Source organism: Psittacula echo (genome assembly GCF_963264785.1).
Source record: "Psittacula echo genome assembly, chromosome: 8".
Lineage (NCBI taxonomy): Eukaryota > Metazoa > Chordata > Aves > Psittaciformes > Psittacidae > Psittacula > Psittacula echo.
This window is the reverse complement of record NC_137744.1, coordinates 6,269,797-6,289,633: the sequence shown is the minus strand read 5'-3', so window position 1 is coordinate 6,289,633 and position 19,837 is coordinate 6,269,797. Positions and strand designations below refer to the sequence as shown.

The window sequence follows — 19,837 nt, the reverse complement described above, 5'->3', positions numbered from 1 at the left end:
TCCCCCCGGCAGCGTCATCGTCTTGGTTATAGGTTATAGTTCCATCCAGGCAGTCATCCTTCTGAGATCTGTTGAAAAGTGCCATTCTTACCCCTCTAATGCAAATTCATTCTCTCTGTTTGAGACCTAGCTTAGATATGAATAAAAATCTCATTGATGTGCTGAAAACGTGCACATTTTGTTTTTTCTCCTATTGACATAACCTTTTAACATCATTTTCTTGCACAAGAACATTTTCTGTCGGGACAGAACATGGGAGTGGTAAACAATGTAAAAGTAAATGAGATATGAGTGGAATGTATTTCTAAGTTCTAAGCAGCATTAAGCATTAAGCTTGGCCTTTAACATTATACTTCAGGTATCTTTAGAAGCCCAGTATAAAAACCTCCCAAGAATTTTTGTGAGTTAAGTGAAAATGTCCCTGTGTGTGCATTTGGAACTGTCCTTTGTATCAAAATCCTCTACTGTTTAGGGCATTTGACTTGCACTGAGGCCAAAGAAGGCCAAAGGAGACCTTTGTTTCTCAGGGAAGAAGTAGGTCAGTTAGGACTTGCCTGTCACTCGCCATAATGTCTGTTTTGCTCCAGAGGAATAAACTTTCATAACCTCCTTCGCCTTGCAGGAGGTCTTCAACAAAAGGCTTACAGAATAAAATGCAGGCTTGTGCAGGCTGTAATGAGATATTATATGCAACTTAATGCCAGAAGCATGGTGACGTACAGCTCCTCCTTTGTAAACAGCCTGAGTCACCAGGGCAGCCACTCTGAGTACCGGCAGCTTCAGTTTGGATTCTCCCTGGATCTTGTGGCTGAGGTGCATGATTGCCATCTAATGGGGGCTGCACAATTCAGAGTTTCTCAGGCGCAAACAAAAGGTCCTGTTACCTTCATCCTTTCATGCTGTTTGTGATACAGGTTGCTGTTTGTTTGTCTAATCTGTGCATTTGAATATTTGGAATGAGCCCTTTACTTCTCTTTCAGAAAATAGAAATTATAGATGATGAAGAAAGTGATATGATAAGTAATTCTGAAGTGGATCAAATGAGTTCTCTTTTGGATTACAAGGTGAGTAATTAGGCTTATACTGTTAAGCAGGATAGTCCACAGAAAGTTCTAGATGGCTGTATCTGTAAGGAATTTGGGAAGGGCATGTGGGAGCCCACAGCTCCTCTGCTTTTATCATGGCACTGCACATAACACATCTCCTCATCCCATTTACAGCCAGAGTACCCATATTTCAATGCAGAGGGAGGCAGGAAAAATGAGATGTCTGCGGAGCAGTTACATTAGTTCAGCTGTAGCCATCTGCAGCTCCCACCACATGTCCCAAGTGAAGTAGTTTATTTAGCCTCTAAACCAAAACTTTTCTTTTTGTGCAAGGATTGTTCCTTGGAGTGCTGTGGCATGCTTCTACATGCAGCGTGATGCTGTCAGCTCTGCAAAGGGACATAGCAGCTGGAATCCTCTAATGAAATGGGGGGATCTAAGCAGAAATCATTCTCACAGTGCAGTGCAGAACATGTCTGAATGCAGGAGTTGTGGGAGGGAGGAAAAGCAGTTGGATACCTGGCAAGCTGCTGTCATCTGCCAAATGGGAAAAGTTATGCATGCGTTCCTGCTATCCTAAGAGTTACTGCAGTGTTCTGTGTTGCGTATTGGTGGTGGTTTTACCTATGTAGCTGGCTTTTTAACCTCGAAAACAGGCATGTTCTACTAGTGATAATCAATTCCAAAGTAATAAATAGATCATCTTTTCAGAACAAAAGTTCCTCCTTCAAGCAGTGTTTTCCTGGTAAGGGCAGTGGAGAATGAATATGGAGAGGGAATGACCTTTTCTTAATGTCACCTGTCACCACTGTGAAAGGCTCGTTGTGACAGCATGCCCTATAGAACCTTGTTTGTCGGTTTGTTGTTTGACATTAGTGATTGGTCTTTGTGCCTGTGTTTTCTGTGTAAATCTGAATTCCTTCTTTGGCTGGGCAAAATCCATTGCTAAATAGGCAACTTGGAAGTTTCCATCAGAAAGAAATGCATTCAGCTGATTTTCTTCTGAAAGCCTCATAATTGCACCCCCATTAGAGCCATTATAACCTGAAACAGTATGGTGAGCAATGTGTTGACTGAAGAAATGTGACTTTGCTGGGGCAAAAACCTCACAAAATAACAACTCTTTTTAAAGGCTTGTAACAAACCTTGCAGTTCATCAAACGGTCTCGCCTTTTCATATCAACTAAAGTTGAATTACAGCCAGTCTAGAAAATGTAAGCATGAGTAACAGAGCATAGTTCTGTGTTTAAGAAAAGAAATACTATTTTTTCATTAAAACAAAATGCCAGCTTACAAATCCACTATTGAAATTTGCTTTTGTAATTATTTGCTGCCTCCAAAACCAACCATATTGTATGCAAACATGCCAACCTAATTAATCATATGGTTGCATAAGCAAGGGTGGGTTCTTTCTTGCCTCTGATACCCCAGACTAAATGCAACACTTTGCATGATCTTATGGAGGATGCACATTTGGTGCTGCTAATCAGAAGCCTTTTGCAGAGATGCACAGTGACTTTGATCTTGAGAAGTGAACTGTTTATTCAGGTTATGTGATCTTTATCAAGGTAAATAACCAGAGGGAATTAATTTTAGCTCTGCACTGATCAACAGATGTGGTGTTTTGATCTCGCATAGCAATCAGTTGGTAGGCTTGAAGGAGAAGAGGTATTTGGAATGAAGTATTTATCAAGTCTGAGGTTTTAATTCATTTTGTTATTTTTATATTAAGTCATTTGCAAGTAGAGTAACACACGTTTAAGCAAAGGTTGGAAAAATGCCCTTTTAGCCACAGCATGCACATTATTGCTAATTCTCAATTCCACAAATAAGTTCCTATTTATTGTGTAACTGAAAGATCCTGGGGAGGTTGGTGAGCTGATACATGTCAAACTCAGCTGCACTAGAGGATGCCGTATTTTGAGTTGTGGTAGCTTAGAGGAATGTTTAGGTTTGTTTCTGTGGTCTTTGTGCCAAGCCTTCTGCTGTAAAAATGGAATTTATTTGCTGTGTCTTCTCGCAGTCACCCTGCCTTTTCAAGATCACTTCTAGGAAGAGACCTGGAGTTTGTTTTTCTATTTTAAAATGGAATTAGAGGTCATCCTTATGAAATAAAAAGCAGTGCTGCTTTAACAGCTTCATGTCAAACTTTGGCCCAAGTCATTAATGCCTTAATGATAATTCTGAAGTGCTTTGTCTGCATGTAACACGGCTGACTGTCACATCTCTTGGGGAGGATGAGGAGAGGTGAAATGGCATATGTATTTGCAGGCTTAGCGAGACACTGCTGGTCCTCATCAGAACGTGCATTGTTCTGTAATTCTATCCCTGTAGAAGTTTTGGCTGTAATTGATTTAGGTGGGAATCATAATAAACACAACTTTACTCATTTTCACTAAAACCCATTCAGTGTTAACGCAAGTATGTTTAGATGTCACTACAAAGATGCAGTCCATTATTTCCAGAACTCGATGTCATTGTCCCCCACAGAATGAAGAAGTCAGATTCATTGAGAATCAGTTGGAGAATCACAAACAGAAGTATTTTGAACTACAGACGTTTACTCGGAGTTTGATACTTGCTATTAAATCAGATGATAAAGAACAGCAGCAGGTATGTCTTGAAGTAGGTTTTAATACTGGAAGGTGTTTGTCATTTTGTGTTCTGTCATTCCTTTAGTTTTATTCTGTAGTACCCAGAGGCTCAAATTGTGATGAGGGCAGCGTTGTGCCATCTTGTAGACAAAGAAAAGCTGAACTTTAAAACAAAAGAAAGATCTTGCAATCTACACAAGCAATGACATAGACAAGGACGTGTGACTTTTACAAAGGGACAGACAGTGAACTGGTGCACGCTGAGGGACTGGGATTTGTCTGTTGTGAGAGCTGAGATGTGAGGTTTAGGGAAAAGAGCCAGGCTTCTTTGCTTACACTGCACCACATCTAATACACAGCACTTCTAATGGTTGGTTGGATCATGTCTTGTATGGGTAACAATCTGTGTTTTATTTAGGAAGAGACTTTGGTGCTTTCATTTTTTTCCTTTGCCTTGGACAATGTTTTTCCCTCCAGTATTTATCAATACTGACCTCTTGTTTTAGCCATCCAATGCCAACACTGACTGAAAAGCTCAACAAAGTTTTCTCACTATATATTAAGACATTTGAATGCTGACACAAAACCTCTACCTAATACTGTATTGTAATATTTTTTTACTTACAGGCACTGCTCTCAGACTTACCTCCTGAATTAGAAGAAATGGATTTCAATCACGCATCCCCAGAGCCTGATGATACCTCATTCAGCTTGTCGTCTTTATCGGAGAAAAATGCCTCAGACAGTTTGTGATTTATGTTGTTTTTTAACTGACATAAAAGAAACCCCACGGAACGTGCAGGTTTCAAGAGAACAGCATTTTGCTATCCAGTGTTCTTCAGTCCAAAAAAGAGAGCCCGAGGTGAAGTAGACTTTCCTGAAGGATGACTGTAGTACATCATGGCTACAGTTTGCACTGTCAAGAGATTTTGAATGTTGGTTTTGGTAAATGGAAACTGTGTGAGGAAAGGTTTCACTTTTAGCAGTTTGGCCTTGATTAGGGTAACTTCTGACTTTCCAGAATAACTCTTGCTCTGTAGCAAAGTCCTTTTGAGCAGGGATCCGAGAGTGGAAAACAAATGTCCTGAGGTACAGACAGCTAATTCTTTCAGAGTTGCTTGCTCGCCAGTCCTGTTCATTGGTTTTTTCCCCATTTTTACTCAGGTAGGTGGACTAAAAATTGGGGATCCAAATAGAATATTGGGCTTTTTATGACTTGTGCTTTGAACCCTTTTGGAAATCTGAAATTAAACTGAAGTGGTTTTCATTATGTGACTTCAGATTGTTGAACCTTCCATTCTCTGACCAAAATAGCTGAAAAAACTTGGAAAAGCTAACTGAAAAATTTGAATTATGGTCAATAAATTATTAAAGAAGCAGTCATAAGTGTTGCAACAAATTAGATGGATAAGGGAAACCTGATAGCTACAGAATGCAACTTTTTATCCTCTCACAGTAGCAATGGGATTAGATGTTTACACTACAGTTTAGGGTTTTATGAATGTAGTTACAGGTTTTGTTTGTCAAAGTCTGAATGCTAAAGTTCTGTTCATTGTTTTAAGTATTGGTTATATATTTGTCCCCAAACTTTGGTCCATTTTATCAAGGCATTGTCATAAATCCACAGCTGGGATTGCATCCTGAAGAGTATTCAAGTGTTTGGAACTGAGTTTTGCAGATCCGCTAACTGTGACCTGGTTTTGAAGTAGCCTGGTCTGACAATGCTTTTGGCAACTGCCAGGTGCCATTTCTAAAGTGTGACCCTGAGGCAGTGCTGAAATGGATTTCTTCTTTCCCAGCTGTTGTTGACATTTAATCCTTTTAATCATCTGATTAAATGGATGTGCAGACACATTCAGATAAATTTAGTAGGGCATGTAGGTGCATGCCCGTGTTATTTGTGCTCTGTAACTTCTAATCTGAATATTTTTCAGCAAGCATTTTAGAAACAGGTATCTGCAGTCTGGTAAAAAGCCTGATCTTTCAGTTTTATGCCAAATAAGAATTTACTCTTGTGATTCCTTATTCATACAATACAATAAGCAGTCCCCTGAATTTCAGTGGGAAGGCCAAGGTGTAGCACAGAAAATCCAGAGTGTTGGGGAAATAACACCTTTTTTTGTTTCCTTTAATGCCTGCATTAACTCATGAGTTTTAAGTTTTTCTTAGTTCATCTGTTCCTCCCTGATCACTTCTACAGCTTTTCTTTTGTTGTGTCAGTACTGAGCTCTGTTCTTCCAGGGGTTTTTCTGTCTCTGTTATTCTTGGGCATGGGATAGGGAGCTTCTAGCAATATTGTTAAATGCCAGATGCAGAAAGAATAGTAGCAATTTTAAAAACAAAACAGGTCCATAGTTCTGATTACTGTACAATTCAGTTAGTTCCCAAAAGACCTCTTGCCACCTATTCTACAGAGTAACCCCACAAAAGCAAGCTGTTGAGCCTATATTTGGGTTTAGGCATTAATCTTGGAGTAGAATCCCAGGAGAGATGGAAGGCACTCTGTGCAGCCAGGAGCTAAGTGGTAGGTTACTCATCCTTTCACTACCTGAGCTGAAATGTCACATCCTGGCTGGCAGTCACGTCCTTATCGCCTTACTCAGAGGAGGAGTGGCAATTTTACATGCCTGTGGAAGTGACCACCAACCTAAAATGAATTCAGGTTTGTAAGCAAGGATCACAGGACTATCTTTCAAATGTAACATAGAGCTCAACTGGAATTCTGCTCCCTCTGAAAAAGATAACTCATAAAGGGGTTTCTGTACTGGGTTAACAATGATTTCTGTTACTGTTCTCTCTAGACAGGAAATTTGTGCCACAGACAATGAAACCTCTTGTCTTCTGTGAGCTCTGCTAGAGTAAAAAAAAGTACTGTGACTTGCCACTATTTGGACCCTCATTTCCTGCTTCTTCCACTTAAATTCCATGAAAAAAGCAGGATGTTCTTAATAAGAGTTCTTGATTTTGTAGTCAATTAAGTCATCCACCTTTATACAGGAAAAACTTTCATTGATGATTCATATTTTGCTATTTCTTGCTTCTGTTTCTTATGCCAAACAGATTGAAGGAATTAATTTTGAATGAACTGCTGCTAGATTCAAGCACTTATGTAAGTCCCTTTTCTCAAGGAATCCTCTTTAAGGACATGCAGCGGAATCTCCAGCTGCACTCAACACCCACGTCAGCCCTGGGGCGTGTTGTTCTCTGGTCCTTTTCTCTGGTAGGGTGACAAGACAAAACATAACAGAGTCATCATGCTTTCAAACGCTGAAATACTCGATGATACTACAAGATATTCAGGAAGAGTATAAATGATACGCCTGTATAACAAAACGCTAGGTAGGATAATACTGCAGAGCTGTTCTGTGGGGTTTTTCGGTATCCGTGTATATTTCCTGCAATATAGAAAACAAATATTTTAATGCTACTTTACCATTACTGGTATTTTAAATCATTGCAGCAACAATTGCTCTGCAGTACAGTGGCTGAAGAACGGCTGATGAGGTCCTGAAACATAGCACTTAACCTTCCCTGAGAGTTATCAAAATACATATTCATCTATGGCACTTCAGACTAGCACTTCACACATGCTTTGTAATTTAGGGGTTTATTTTTGTTTCCTTGTGTCCCTGACAGGCAACATAATGTGCTAATTGAGTTTGCAGGTTGCATCGTGATCCGTGTAACCTTCGAACAGTATGAGAGAATTGGGCATATTCCTTTCCAACTCCTGGTAATTGTACTGACAAGCTCGTTGCTGAGAGGGACGGTGTTCTGATACACAGTCACTGGGACATTCTTTTCCAGATGTCGTTCTGGAAGTTCTTTAGATGATGGAAAGCAATGGAGTGGCTCTCTGGGCCTGTGACGTGTCAGGGTTTGGCATCCAGTTATTTCCTCTGTTCGTAGGATGTTAACAAAAGACCACATAAAGTGCTAGTTCATCCTTTCCATAGACTTCCTATGAGAGAGAAAGCTCGTATTGTGTTACAATGACAGAAATAAAGCCCCCCTTGCTATTTCATGGGGTTGGCTCTGTAATTCAGTACCTGCAACAGCACAAGTACCACGTATTGTTTTTATCATCTTTCCACAAAGGCTCTCATTTGCTTTGTCTGTGAAAGATGGCTTTCCCAGCGTTGTTTATTCCTAACACATCTGTCAGGACATGAATGATGAAGTACGTCTTTCTGAAGAACCCAAAGTGGGAAAAGGTAGCTCAGAACAGACACTAAACCAGAGATGGGGCGCTCGCTTGCCTTAGGGAGCAGTGAAAGTCTTTGATGCTAGCAAGCTTGCTTATAGTTAGGAAGCTGTTTCTTGAAGCTATGCCTCCTTTCATTTCTCTGCAGGTGATGCTTCTGTCAAATCTGTAGGTCTAATGGGAGTCAGTAATAGTAAATAGTCTAATAGGTGAATTTTTGGCAGATTTAGAAGTACACGAACAGATGTACTGTACAAGTGTCAATTTTCTTGAGTGCTTGGTTCTTGAAGCAGCACTGCACTTTAATCTTTCCAAGTATTTCTTTTTCACAAAGGCAATAAAAAGTCTGAAAAATGACAAGCAGATCATGGGCTTTGCAGTCCTCTGAGTAAAAAAAGGAACATACCGGTTATATCTTCATCTGCTTAAACTGGGAAGCAGCTTATCGACTCCATTCAGCAACTGGAGACAGCTGTATCTACTGTTGGGGTTGTACAGTTGAAATGATAGGACAAATCAAATGGAAATCACTGCTTAAGATCGATCAGCTGTCCGATTTGGGATCTCTATTGCACTACCGTATTAGTAACGTTAAAAAGAAACTGATGCACAGCACTAACTTTTCCCTAGGTACTCTAGTCATAGCTGACTGTTGGTCTCAGGATACCGATAGCATAAGGAAAGACAATAATATGCATAAACAGAATAGCACAGAATAACTGAACCATGAAGAATCTGTAACTTGTAATGTTACAACCAAAAGCTTCATTTACTACCTCCAGTCCCGCTGCCCAGGTCCTTCAGGTCAGCCGGGGAGCAACGAGGCTGCTTGATGTGTTCGAAGGACTGGAACCTTTCACTTGCATTTCAAGGTTCTGCCTTTTCTGCCCCAGACTCTGTCACAAGGTTGAGGATGTTGCTTGGTTGTGAGGTGCCTGATCAAGGTTAGTGAGAAAACTCCAGCTGGTTATAACAAAAACCAGGGGCTGGTTTATAGTGTTTGATTTCTCTACCCAGTGAATATTTTAGCACATTGGTCAAATGTGGAATCTTAAAAGTTAGGAGCAAAAAAGCCTCCAATAAGCAAGGAAATAATCATTTATATTTTTTTGTCCATGGCAGAATAGGGTTTTATTCTGTCTAAAGAGTATTTATTCGTCCCTGAAAAGCAGCAACTGGCATTTTAGTCAGAAGATGACAGACACAAATGGGGCAGAAACTTGGGCTTATGATGGTTGTTCTTGTTTTAAACAAGTGAGCAATCCTCTTCGATAAAAGAGATGCTTAAGAATGTTTCTGTAAGGAAGATGGTATCAGGTCAGTGCTTTGGTTCTGGTGAGCATTTTGCTGTATTACTGAACTAAGTCAATAATTCTTTTCAAATCCTGTATTACATTTTACACACACTACCTCTGAAACACGACCCCACCTTTAAAACCACACAAAAAATGTGAACTTAAAGCATTTTTTTAACGTTTTATAGGCAATAAATTATTTCCAAACACACATCCCTCAATTTTGTGCTTGTTTTTTTAGTTGAGTGCGAGACGTTCACTTTGGGTTTTATTTTAGTACTGTGTTTATGTATTTGTCTTGAACACAATCTATGGACAAGGAAATAATAAAGATGTGGTATTAGGGAGGAAAAATGAGCTTATGTTAATGGTAGTAAATATTTCTATTGAAGCTGAAGGGTGATGTAGTAAATGGGCTGGCTGTGCTATTTTTTGTGCAGTTACTGTAAGGGATGGATATTATCCATTATTCTGGTACTAAATGATTGTTGTAACATTTCTCAGTACATCATAGATTAATTTATCAGCGAGAGCAGTCAACGAGTCAGCACTGTAATGAAAAGAAATAGGATTTTACATTTTCAGAGGCACAATGGTTCGTATGTCCATGTATTTTTGTTGCAGCTGTTGTTTCTTTTGCTTGCATAACTATGTATAAAGACCTTCTAGAAACAATTTTGGTTTGCTGGTAAGCAAGTGTCCAACCTAAAGGAATCGGTAGCAAGCTAAGGTTTCAGTGTAAATGCAGACCGTGTTTTGTAGTCCAGTTACATCTTAAAAGAGTCCCTTTAATTTCCCCATCACATCCCTCTCTCTAAACACATGGGGGAAGGCTGACGGAATGGATGAGCCTCTTCAGCGTGGGGATGGGGAGGAAGCGAGACACGAGGAGGCATTTTGGCTAACAGAAATGAAAATCCAGGTGTTTTAGACAAAAAAATGACAATAAACTGAGAAATTCCTACACCTTGGAAGACAAGAGCTTCTACTTCACACGCTGTGCAATACGGTTCAAAAAGTTATTGGCAAATCCACTGTATCGTGTTGGGGAAGAACTGTTCTCCAACAGAGATTCTGTCATTTCTGTGATGATTCCTGGAATTACTGAGGGTGTGTGAATACACGTCTGCATATTTACTTACAGGCATACTGAACTTGATCATTGTATTAGCATCTCACAAAGGTATTTTCACGTAAAATATTAATGGAATTCTAAATATTTTTTATTTGCTCTCATTTTCATGTTTTCCTATATATCGATTACATAGTTTTAAAATTGAGTCAAATACATCCATACAGACATCATTCGTAGCTTAACTCCTTGCAAAACTGGTAACTTCTAGGCTGGAAATTGTATTAAAATGCCTGTAATAATGGTGTTCCTGAGGGATCTTGGCAAATAAACTGCTGTATTTATGAAGAGAGAGTGACTCTTCTGCCATGATAGTTTTGGCTTTAGTTTCACTAAAGGTATCAGTTGGATTTAAATCGGAAATACTCTGAAAGTTTAACTATTACTGTCTAACTCGGGTGTTTTCCTTCACCTACAAGCATCAGATGACTGATGATCTTAAAACTCGTATAGTTTCTTCCTGGGCCAGTCCATTCAGCTTTGTAACCTGAGTGTGTTACTGAGTTTCTCTGTGAAAATCACTATTTATATTGCATTTTTATGATTTGTATCAGTGTGCATAGCAAAGAAACTACTACAGATCTTAAACTGAAGTACCTCCACTATGGGCCAGGACTTAACGATCCTGGCTTGTTTGAAAGATGGATGCCTGGTGAAATATCCATACATTTGTATTGATTTTTTTTGTTCTGTATATAGAAGGGTATTTATAATCTTGTATTAACAGAGTCATCACGAGAAATGCTTATTTCCTTCTTTAGAAGCCTGCTCAGCTATTTTTATATAAAATGTTGGTCTTCGCCTTAATTTTTTTCTTTCGTGAAGAGTTGTGCCATAGGGGTTTTAACTTATCCACAGATAGTTCATGGAATTTGCTTTGACTTGTCTTCGGTCAATTACGTTGTCCTCAGATCGTTCTAAATCGTTTTCTCCTCCGAATGTGTCTCACGGTTGTTTTGCTTCCTTAATTCTTTTTGTTATGTTTTGGAAGATCCCTTTATATGCATGCTTTGGTAGATCAGGTTTCTCCTCTGTAGTTTATTGGTTATAGTTTAGCGAAACCTTTCATTGAAAAACAACAAAAAAAAAGTTAAAGTACTGCTTGTACAAATGTATCTAGAATGGCCCAAACGGTCAGAGCAAAGGGCTATTGAGCATTGGTAAATTTGTCTACTAGACTCAAGGATATTTTTCTACGTCTGTCAAGTTTGGGGCTATGGAGAAATGAAATAAAGGCTGACTAACTCCTTTTCCTACAAGAAGTCCTCAGTTTCTGTATTTATTACTGCCTTGTCAAGACTCAGACCTGTTCACGGGATTGAGGATGGAGTTATCGTCAGGGCTCAGCGCAGGCGCGTTCGCGTCCAGCTTCCCTTGGTCCCCGGTTTCCACTTTATTGAAAGGCAGTGGGAATTCCTGAAATGAAACCATTTTCCAGGTCTCCAGGCAGAACTTGGGAAGAGCTCATGCTCATGGCAGCAGTGTGCAAGGCAAACACAGCCAGGGCCTGGCTGCCAACAATCACTGCCTTGTGCTGGAGCCATTGGCCAACCAGTGCCTGGGCTTCACAAGGTCATTGTCACCCCAGTGCCACTCTCAGCAGCTCACACAGCTCTCTGTGCTGGGAAAGCAGCATAACCTCTGCTGTAGTGTTGTGGCAGCCTGTGAGACCCTGCGCTTCCTTCAGGCATTCCTTGGAGTGGGTTGTTGTTGGTTTGGAATAGAGCTGGGCCATGCTGGGGAGGGAGGCAGCGTGGTGAGGCCTGTCCATGGGGATCTGGTGGGGAACGGATGCTCCAGGAGACTGCCTGTTCACTGGGAATGTTTTAATGTAATTATTGGTTTACGGAGAGGCTTTTCAGAGTTACACATCTTGCAGCCCTCCGTCCTGAAACGCTTCTGAAGTGTCCTCCCTTTCCATACCATGAGTTTATGTCTGATGAAAACAGCTCCCATACAACATGATCAACAGCTCAGCCTAATTTGGGTGAATCATTGATGCTGCAGTGTTCTGTGGTGGTGTTTAAAGTTATTTCCAAGACAAATATGAGCTCTCTACACTGTTAATCATGGTACCGTTTTGTAGCATCACCTACCTCAAAAGTCTCCAGACTTGGCCTCTGACTTAAGCTGGCAATGCCATCATGGGTCTGCCACACTGATGGAAACCTGTTAATGCTGGTAACTGTTTGCTTTTGGAGCAATGAATGAAATGAATGAGTGATGAAAATACAGCAACACATCTGTCCTGAAGAGCCACAGTGTGGTACCACGGCCGAGGGAAAGAGTACGCAAGACTAAGAGTAGAGAGAGGAAAAACAGCCACGAGAAACCCCGTGTGAAAGGGCTTTGGGACCAGACCCAGGCCATATTTAGGATGGGTTCCTGCTGGACATGAGACAGGGATGTGTAAGTGAGGTTCAGCTGAACCAGTGTTATTCAGGGCTGCTTTTGTTCCCAAGCGCTGGCAGATGGCAGTGTAGCTTCATCCGTATGCATTGTATGGGCACACATGTGCTCACCTGGCTCTTTAAACCGCAGGTGTGAATGAACCGGATTGCTGATAGAATCCTCAGTGCTCTGAAGTCAACCGAATTCACCCAAAACTCGGAGCCAAAACCACGTCCAGCTTCTGAAGGATGGCGGCACAGGAGGAGGGTAAAAACCAGAGAGAGAAGCAGACAAACGAAGAGGAAGTGAGCCCGACCCTGAAGATGCAGTAAGGAATGGCAGGCGACTGAACTTGGGTTGAGGGGAAGCCCAACCCCGGCTGTAGCTGCATTGCCACCTGGTGGCAAAAACCCCAGAAATTGGGGGGAAAATGCCTTAAAGTGTGCCCACATGAAAAATAAATGTTAAAATACAGGATATGGCACTTGGTGATGGGGGGACTGGGATCAGTCTGAATGGGCAGCCTTAGCTCTGCCCGTTTAGTTATGAAAATGACACTAATGTTGTGTAAAGGGATAAAGAGAGAAAGGTTTGATGCATAGTTTGGAATCCTCGACCATGCTTTCAGGTTTTACTTTGGTTTTCAGTTTTCATAGGACCATCTGCGGAAGCTGGAACACGGCACTAAAGGAACCAGATCAGTTGTGAGCTTGTTCGGGTGTTTTGCTAATGCAGTGCTGGACAGAACTAATAACTAAAGAGGGTTTTCAGGACGGTGTCTGAAGAGTCTCTGCACTGGGGCTTTTGCTCAGCCAATGAAGAACAAGCAAGAATGCATCAAGTACACAAAACTTGCGGGGTCTGTTTGAGCCTGAAGGAAATTGTTCCCAGAAATCCAAATGAAACATCCAGGGACTTGCAGCCTTCCAGCCATGCTGTGTTCTCTCCTGGCTGAACACGATGGTTCTACAAGCGATGCCTGTGAAAGAACCACTCACTATCAGAAAGGTGGTACAATAAAGAAAAAAAGAAAGAAGGGAATGACTTGATGAACTATAACAAGGGAAAGCGTAGAGTCCTGCATCTGGGCAGGAACAACCCCAGGTTCCAGTATAGGTTGGGGAACGACCTGTTAGAGAGTAGTGTAGGGGAGAGGGACCTGGGGGTCCTAGTGGACGGCAGGATGACCATGAGCCAACACTGTGCCCTTGTGGCCAAGAAGGCCAATGGCATCCTGGGGTGTATTAGAAGGGGGGTGGTCAGTAGGTCGAGAGAGGTCCTCCTTCCCCTCTACTCGGCCCTGGTGAGACCGCATCTGGAATATTGTGTCCAGTTCTGGGCCCCTCAGCTCAAGAAGGACAGGGACCTGCTGGAGAGAGTCCAGCACAGGGCGACTGAGATGATTAAGGGAGTGGAGCATCTCCCTTATGAGGAAAGGCTGAGGGAGCTGGGTCTCTATAGTTTGGAGAAGAGGAGACTGAGGGGGGACCTTAGTAGTGTATATAAATATATAAAGGGGGAGTGTCATGAGGATGGAGCCAGGCTCTTCTCAGTGGCAAACAATGATAGGACAAGGGGTAATGGGTACAAACTGGAACACAAGAGGTTCCACTTAAACTTGAGAAGAAACTTCTTCTCAGTGAGGGTGACAGAACACTGGAACAGGCTGCCCAGGGAGGTTGTGGAGTCTCCTTCTCTGGAGACATTCAAAACCCGCCTGGACACATTCCTGTGTAACCTTATCTAGGTGTTCCTGCTCTGGCAGGGGGATTGGACTAGATGATCTTTTGAGGTCCCTTCCAATCTCTAGCATACTGTGATACTGTGAATACTGCCTGCACTCATCGGAGGGGTGCTGCCGAGGTGGGTAAAGGAATGAAACCCTTGTGCTGGCTTCAACCAGAGGGAGTTGTTTCCACCAGGAAGGAGGCTGGAGCAGGGGAGCTGCTCTGGTAGAAGGTGATGCTGTGTGTGCCCCTCGGCCCTGATGCTGAATATTGCTCTTGGGGGTAAAACCCCTGTGCACACCCTCATTTCTTGTGCCTGCTGTGAAGGCAGGAGGGCTGCACCGGGGCCTGCCACCCTCGGTGAGATCCCTGCCGGGGATGCGGGTCCATGGCGCATTGCTCTGACACCGTGTTCTGCGCGGTACCACGGGCTGATGGTCATAGCCTGGGTGCACCTTCTGGTTCAGCTTCCTCCTGGAGGAGCAGGTTCGGAGGTACCGGAGCTGCTCCATGACATGAGGTGATGTTTGTCAAGCTAGGGCAGCCACTCCGTGCTCCTGCTGCAAAGGGTGAGGGGAAATGATAATGGAAGGGAAAAGAAACACAGGAAGAAGGTTATTTCTGGTTATTTGCTTGCAGTTGTTTGTGTTATTTTGTTGGGAAGGGGCTTAAGGAGGCTCTGTTTGCCTGCCAGGGAGCTTTGAAAGTTTTCAGACTGTATCCACCATTTTATCTGAGGTTTTGGTTACTTTTCAGTGGAAATCTGGAAAAATCTTGGACTTTTGCTGAATACATTTCCAGTTAATGGTCTGTAACCTCTTTCCTCAGAAGGGTTTTGGGCGCAGCTGACCTCGCATACAGCAAGGGGGAAGAGGAAAGAATCATGCACTGACACTTGCTGGAGCCCGCCCTGCCTTTCGGTCTGCAGGGCCTGAAAAACAAGACTGCAGTGTTGTTATTTGGGCACGAGGCCAGCGGTGTCATCTGCCTGCCCGCAAGGGAACCGGCCCCACGGGTGAACGGAGGCCCCGTGAAAGCCCTGTTCCAGACAAGAGCATTGCCCGTTTCCTGGAGGGATGTGCTAGATTTCGTCTGTTGTGTCCATGGAATCACACCTAAGGTGATCTTCCTCCTCACTCCGCTGGTTCCTTGTTTCTCCCATATCACTGAGTTACCCAGCAAATTCCTCCACCATGTACACACATAGAATCATAGAATAGTTAGGGCTGGAAAGGACCTTAAGATCATCCAGTTCCAACCCCCCTGCCATGGGCAGGGACACCCCACACTAAACCATGGCACCCAAGGCTCTGTCCAACCTGGCCTTGAACACCGCCAGGGATGGAGCATTCACAACTTCCTTGAGCAACCCATTCCAGTGCCTCACCACCCTCTCAGTAAAGAATTTCTTCCTTAGATCCAATCTAAACTTCCCCTGTTTCAGTTTGAACCCGTTACCCCTTGTCCTGTCACTACAGTCCCTGATGAAGAGTCCATCCCCAGCATCCTTGTAGGCCCCCTTCAGATACTGGAAGGCTGCTATGAGGTCTCCACGCAGCTTCTCTTCTCCAGGCTGAACAGCCCCAACTTTCCCAGCCTGTCTCCATACAGGAGGTGCTCCAGTCCCTGATCATCCTCGTGGCCTCCTCTGGACTTGTTCCAACAGTTCCATGTCCTTTGTATGTTGAGGACACCAGAACTGCACACAATGCTCCAAGTGAGGTCTCACGAGAGCAGAGTAGAGGGGCAGGATCACCTCCTTTGACCTGCTGGTCACGCTCCTTTTGATGCAGGGAGCAGGCGTTTGCTATTTACTCAGTGTCTCTGCATTCTCATGGCTCTGTCCCTGCCTCCCCCAGCAGCCCCTCACCAGCTGTAGATGGCTTGCAGATAGGGAGCAGTACAAGGGCAGGGCTGTCCTGTGCCCTTCATAACCACAAACAAGGGTCCTTGCAGCCGGGAAGCAGCATCCTTAGTGTTTGTGTTCCCAGTGGGAGCCTCTGCCAGGGCTGAGCCTCTCCCTGAGTTGGGGCTGGAATATTACCTGGGAGTGGGGTGGAAACCCCAAGGGCAGAGATGGGGAAGGGGAGCTTGTGGGGAGCTTCCTCCCAAAATGGCTTCTTAATTGCAAATCAGAGGACGTTTCCTGAAGATCCGGTTGTTTCAGAATAGCTGAAGCCCTGCTCGAAAACTTTGTTTCTGGTTTGAGGTTCGCAAATCAGAGCAGTCTGACATTCACAGCCTCACAGCCTGGTTTGGGTTGAAAGGACCTTAAAGCTCATCCAGTTCCAACCCCTTGCCTTGGGCAGGGACACCTTCCACTAGAGCAGGTTGCTCCAGGCCCCGTCCAACCTGGCCAACAGCTTGTCTGAGGAGAAGGCAGCGGGTGGTGGTAGCTGTGTCTCCTGTGGACTTGTCTCATCATCCCAAGTGACCACAAGACCCAGGCTGTGGCTGTGTAACAGTGGCTTCTTTCCCTCATTATCTCACAGGTGATGCTGTGCAAGGTTCTTCCCCAGGAGCATCTTTCCTCCCCCTGCCTGGCGCTGTTTCCAGGCAGCCCTGGGTGCAGATGAGCCACCAGCCCCTTGCCTGGAGCAGCAGCAGCTCCCAGGGCTCCTGCCTGGGGCAGGCAGGGGGTGAGAGCAAGGCCAGTGGGGAAGAAGGTAATGAAGACTGGAAGGAAAGGGGATATAGAACGAATAAGGGAAAGTGGGGAAATGGAAGAGAGCGAAAGACGAGGAAGCCTGTGTTTAATATTCTGTTAATCCTTTCACTCTGTAACAGTTGCAAACCCATTGCAATCAAAATCCCTTAGACCTTATTTCCAATAATAGTAAGTAAATGGCTCACTGTGTTCTGAACTATAAACAGATCCTATGAATTGTGCCAGAAATTTAATATTGAATTATTTCTTTATGCCCACATGTCTTTCCTGGGTTTCTTAATTCTGCCAAATATTTAGCTCAGCAATCTCTCCTCTCAGCAACCCACACGCTCCCAGCTATATAATCCCATTTTTGGACCATTATTTAAGATTTCAGCATTTTTACAGAGCTGGCCAAAGAAGCAAAACTGATCTGAGAGCAATAAAACAAATGAACATGTTCAGGTCTTGTTCGCGGATCAGGTTATTCGCTCTCACATGAAATCCGGGCTGCCAAGCAGCAAGGATTGAACCTAACTGTGTAAACCTGAGTCAGCCCCTGCCCCTGTTCCCCCCGGCTGGCACTGATCCTTAGCACAGGGTCCTTATTTTAACCCTTTGTGGGGCAAATCTCCTCCAAGCGTGCCTTTTGCCTCCCCATTGAGCTCAGGACCACGAGAAAAGGATTGATACCTCTCTGCATGCTCCACTTCAGAAACATATGATTTTCTGAGTTTCATTTCTTTAAAAAATTGATTCTTCCAATATTTCTTCCTCTAAAACCCGGAGTGCTTGGCTGAAATTGTCATTTCTTGCCATCTTTGCGGGGCTCTGAGTTCGCTCCGTGCCTGCTATGATCAAGAAACAGGATGCACACACATCACAATTTTCAGAGTGTGTGTCGCTTGTTGCCTGGATGACACATAGGCAACAGTAAGAAAATAAGCCTTGTTCAACAATCAGCTAGTGAAAACCCCCAGTTTTGTGTGGACATTCATAATGGAGAGCAATATCACCTTTCTAGATTATGTTTCAACTCTTTTCTTCCCTTTCAGCTAAAGGAGCTACCTAAGACAACAGATACTAAACCCTTCACTGCAGCTGCTTGCTCCGTGCCCCAGGGCGTCCTGCCATAGTAGGGAGCAGGAGTGGCTGGGGCTGATGGAGCTGTTTCCCCAGGACAGAGATGGGGACAGGGAGAGGGATGGGGACATCGCTGACTGCTCGCTGCTCCCACGCTGAAGCGATGTGTTGATTCACTCTGTAATTGATTTGGGCAACTCGAGGCAATCGGTTTCCAAGATACCACATCCCTCAGATAGCTAAAAACTCGTAACTCTGGCAGTATATTATATTTAAATGTCGATGTATAATGTGTGTGTATATATATATACACACACTCATAGGTCTCTGTGTGAATTGAGACTGCACAGACGGGCAGGGAAGCGCGTGTAGCTGTTGCATCTCACCCGAAGAGGCTGCGAGCGGTTGGTTCAGTGGGTGGCCCCTCTCTGAGTCACTGTGCAATCAATATCTCAGCATGGCCTTAGAGGTGCCCGTCGGCTCTGCTGCGCTGGGGTGTTCAATGGGGCTTCAATTAACATCCTGACCACATGCAGTTATTAAAGAGCCATTTCAGGTCTTTATTCCAAGCCCAGGGGCAGTGACCAGTTCCAGCTCGACAAGTACATTTTGGTCGCTGTTTCTGTGGTCCTCATCATCATCTCCCCACCTCCATGCTGCTGAGGGCTGCCACGTTTCACACGGGGAGCACTGCCTTTCAGCAGTGAACGCTTGGCTTCCTGTGTGAAGGAGATTTCGCAAGAAGAGAGAGGGAACTCTGCTGTGAGGTCCCTTTGGCTTTCCAACAGCAAGCAGAAATGTTTAAATACTGGTTAAATTGGTTGAATATGACGAGTCCCCGGAGCTGTACACACAGCTTTGTGAGCTGCTTTACAATGCATGAAGAGAAAACTCATGTACATAGAGGAAGAGAGGAAAGCTCTGAAGCAGGCAGGAGCCGAGGGGATATCCAGGGAAGTGGACGGGGACAGGGACACACGAATGACCCTGTCTTGGACTGGCTGTGCAGGTGCAGTGCAGGGGTGAGCACATATATGAGGAGAAGTGCCCCAAAAGGGAGAGTTTCCAAACTCCCTGCTTTGGGCTTCTAGAGCAAGAACAATGTCAGTTTAAACCCTGAGTTTTGCCTTGTTCTGAGGCCAAAACAAGGTGTAAAATATGTTAAGAATGAGATAAAACAAAGGCTTGGATTTGCATTCTCCCAGGTTTGTGACTATCATGATTTGGATTCGAATTTAAAGTCAGGATCCATGATCCCCTAAATCCTCCTTTCATCCATCTCTTGGGCATAGGTAGGAGGAGCCCACCACAGAGGAGCTTAAGGGAATGGAACTGAAATACCTTGGAACTACAGGCAATAAAGACGGATTAAACTGATCGACAAAATGTGAGTGCAAGGACATCACGGAGAAAGATGAGCCTGTAAGTAAGGACAACCCTGTGAGACAGGGTCACAAACGCAGCAGATGCCAGAGACAGACATACAGGTCTTGGGGGAGAAAGGAATAATGGCAGGGAACTGGAGCCAAACTGTCACAGCCTCCTTGTTGGGGTGCGAGGGGGGCTGATGCCTGTTGATCAGACCACAAGCAGAGTTGGAGGAGCCACCTGAAGATGAGCATGTCACCCGGGATGGCTCCAGTTCAGTCTGGTGTGGGTTCAGCAGGAACAGGCTCCTCGGTGCGAGCCCTGGTATGTGTGCTGCACGCCGCGCTGAC

General features: G+C 43.9%; 1 protein-coding gene across 1 annotated transcript in view; it reads left to right on the top strand.

The window, feature by feature from the left end:
* Nucleotides 1–4,494, top strand: part of HDX (highly divergent homeobox) — a gene marked incomplete at its 5' end in the record, with an annotated part of 35,174 nt that extends 30,680 nt beyond the window's left edge. Inside the window, 3 exons of the mRNA XM_080624852.1 lie at nucleotides 981–1,064; nucleotides 3,537–3,659; nucleotides 4,268–4,494. Of these exons, the coding sequence (XP_080480978.1) occupies nucleotides 981–1,064; nucleotides 3,537–3,659; nucleotides 4,268–4,393 (333 nt within the window). The 3' untranslated portion in view covers nucleotides 4,394–4,494. The remainder of the gene's footprint in view (nucleotides 1–980; nucleotides 1,065–3,536; nucleotides 3,660–4,267) is intronic.
* Nucleotides 4,495–19,837: the final 15,343 nt, after the last annotated feature.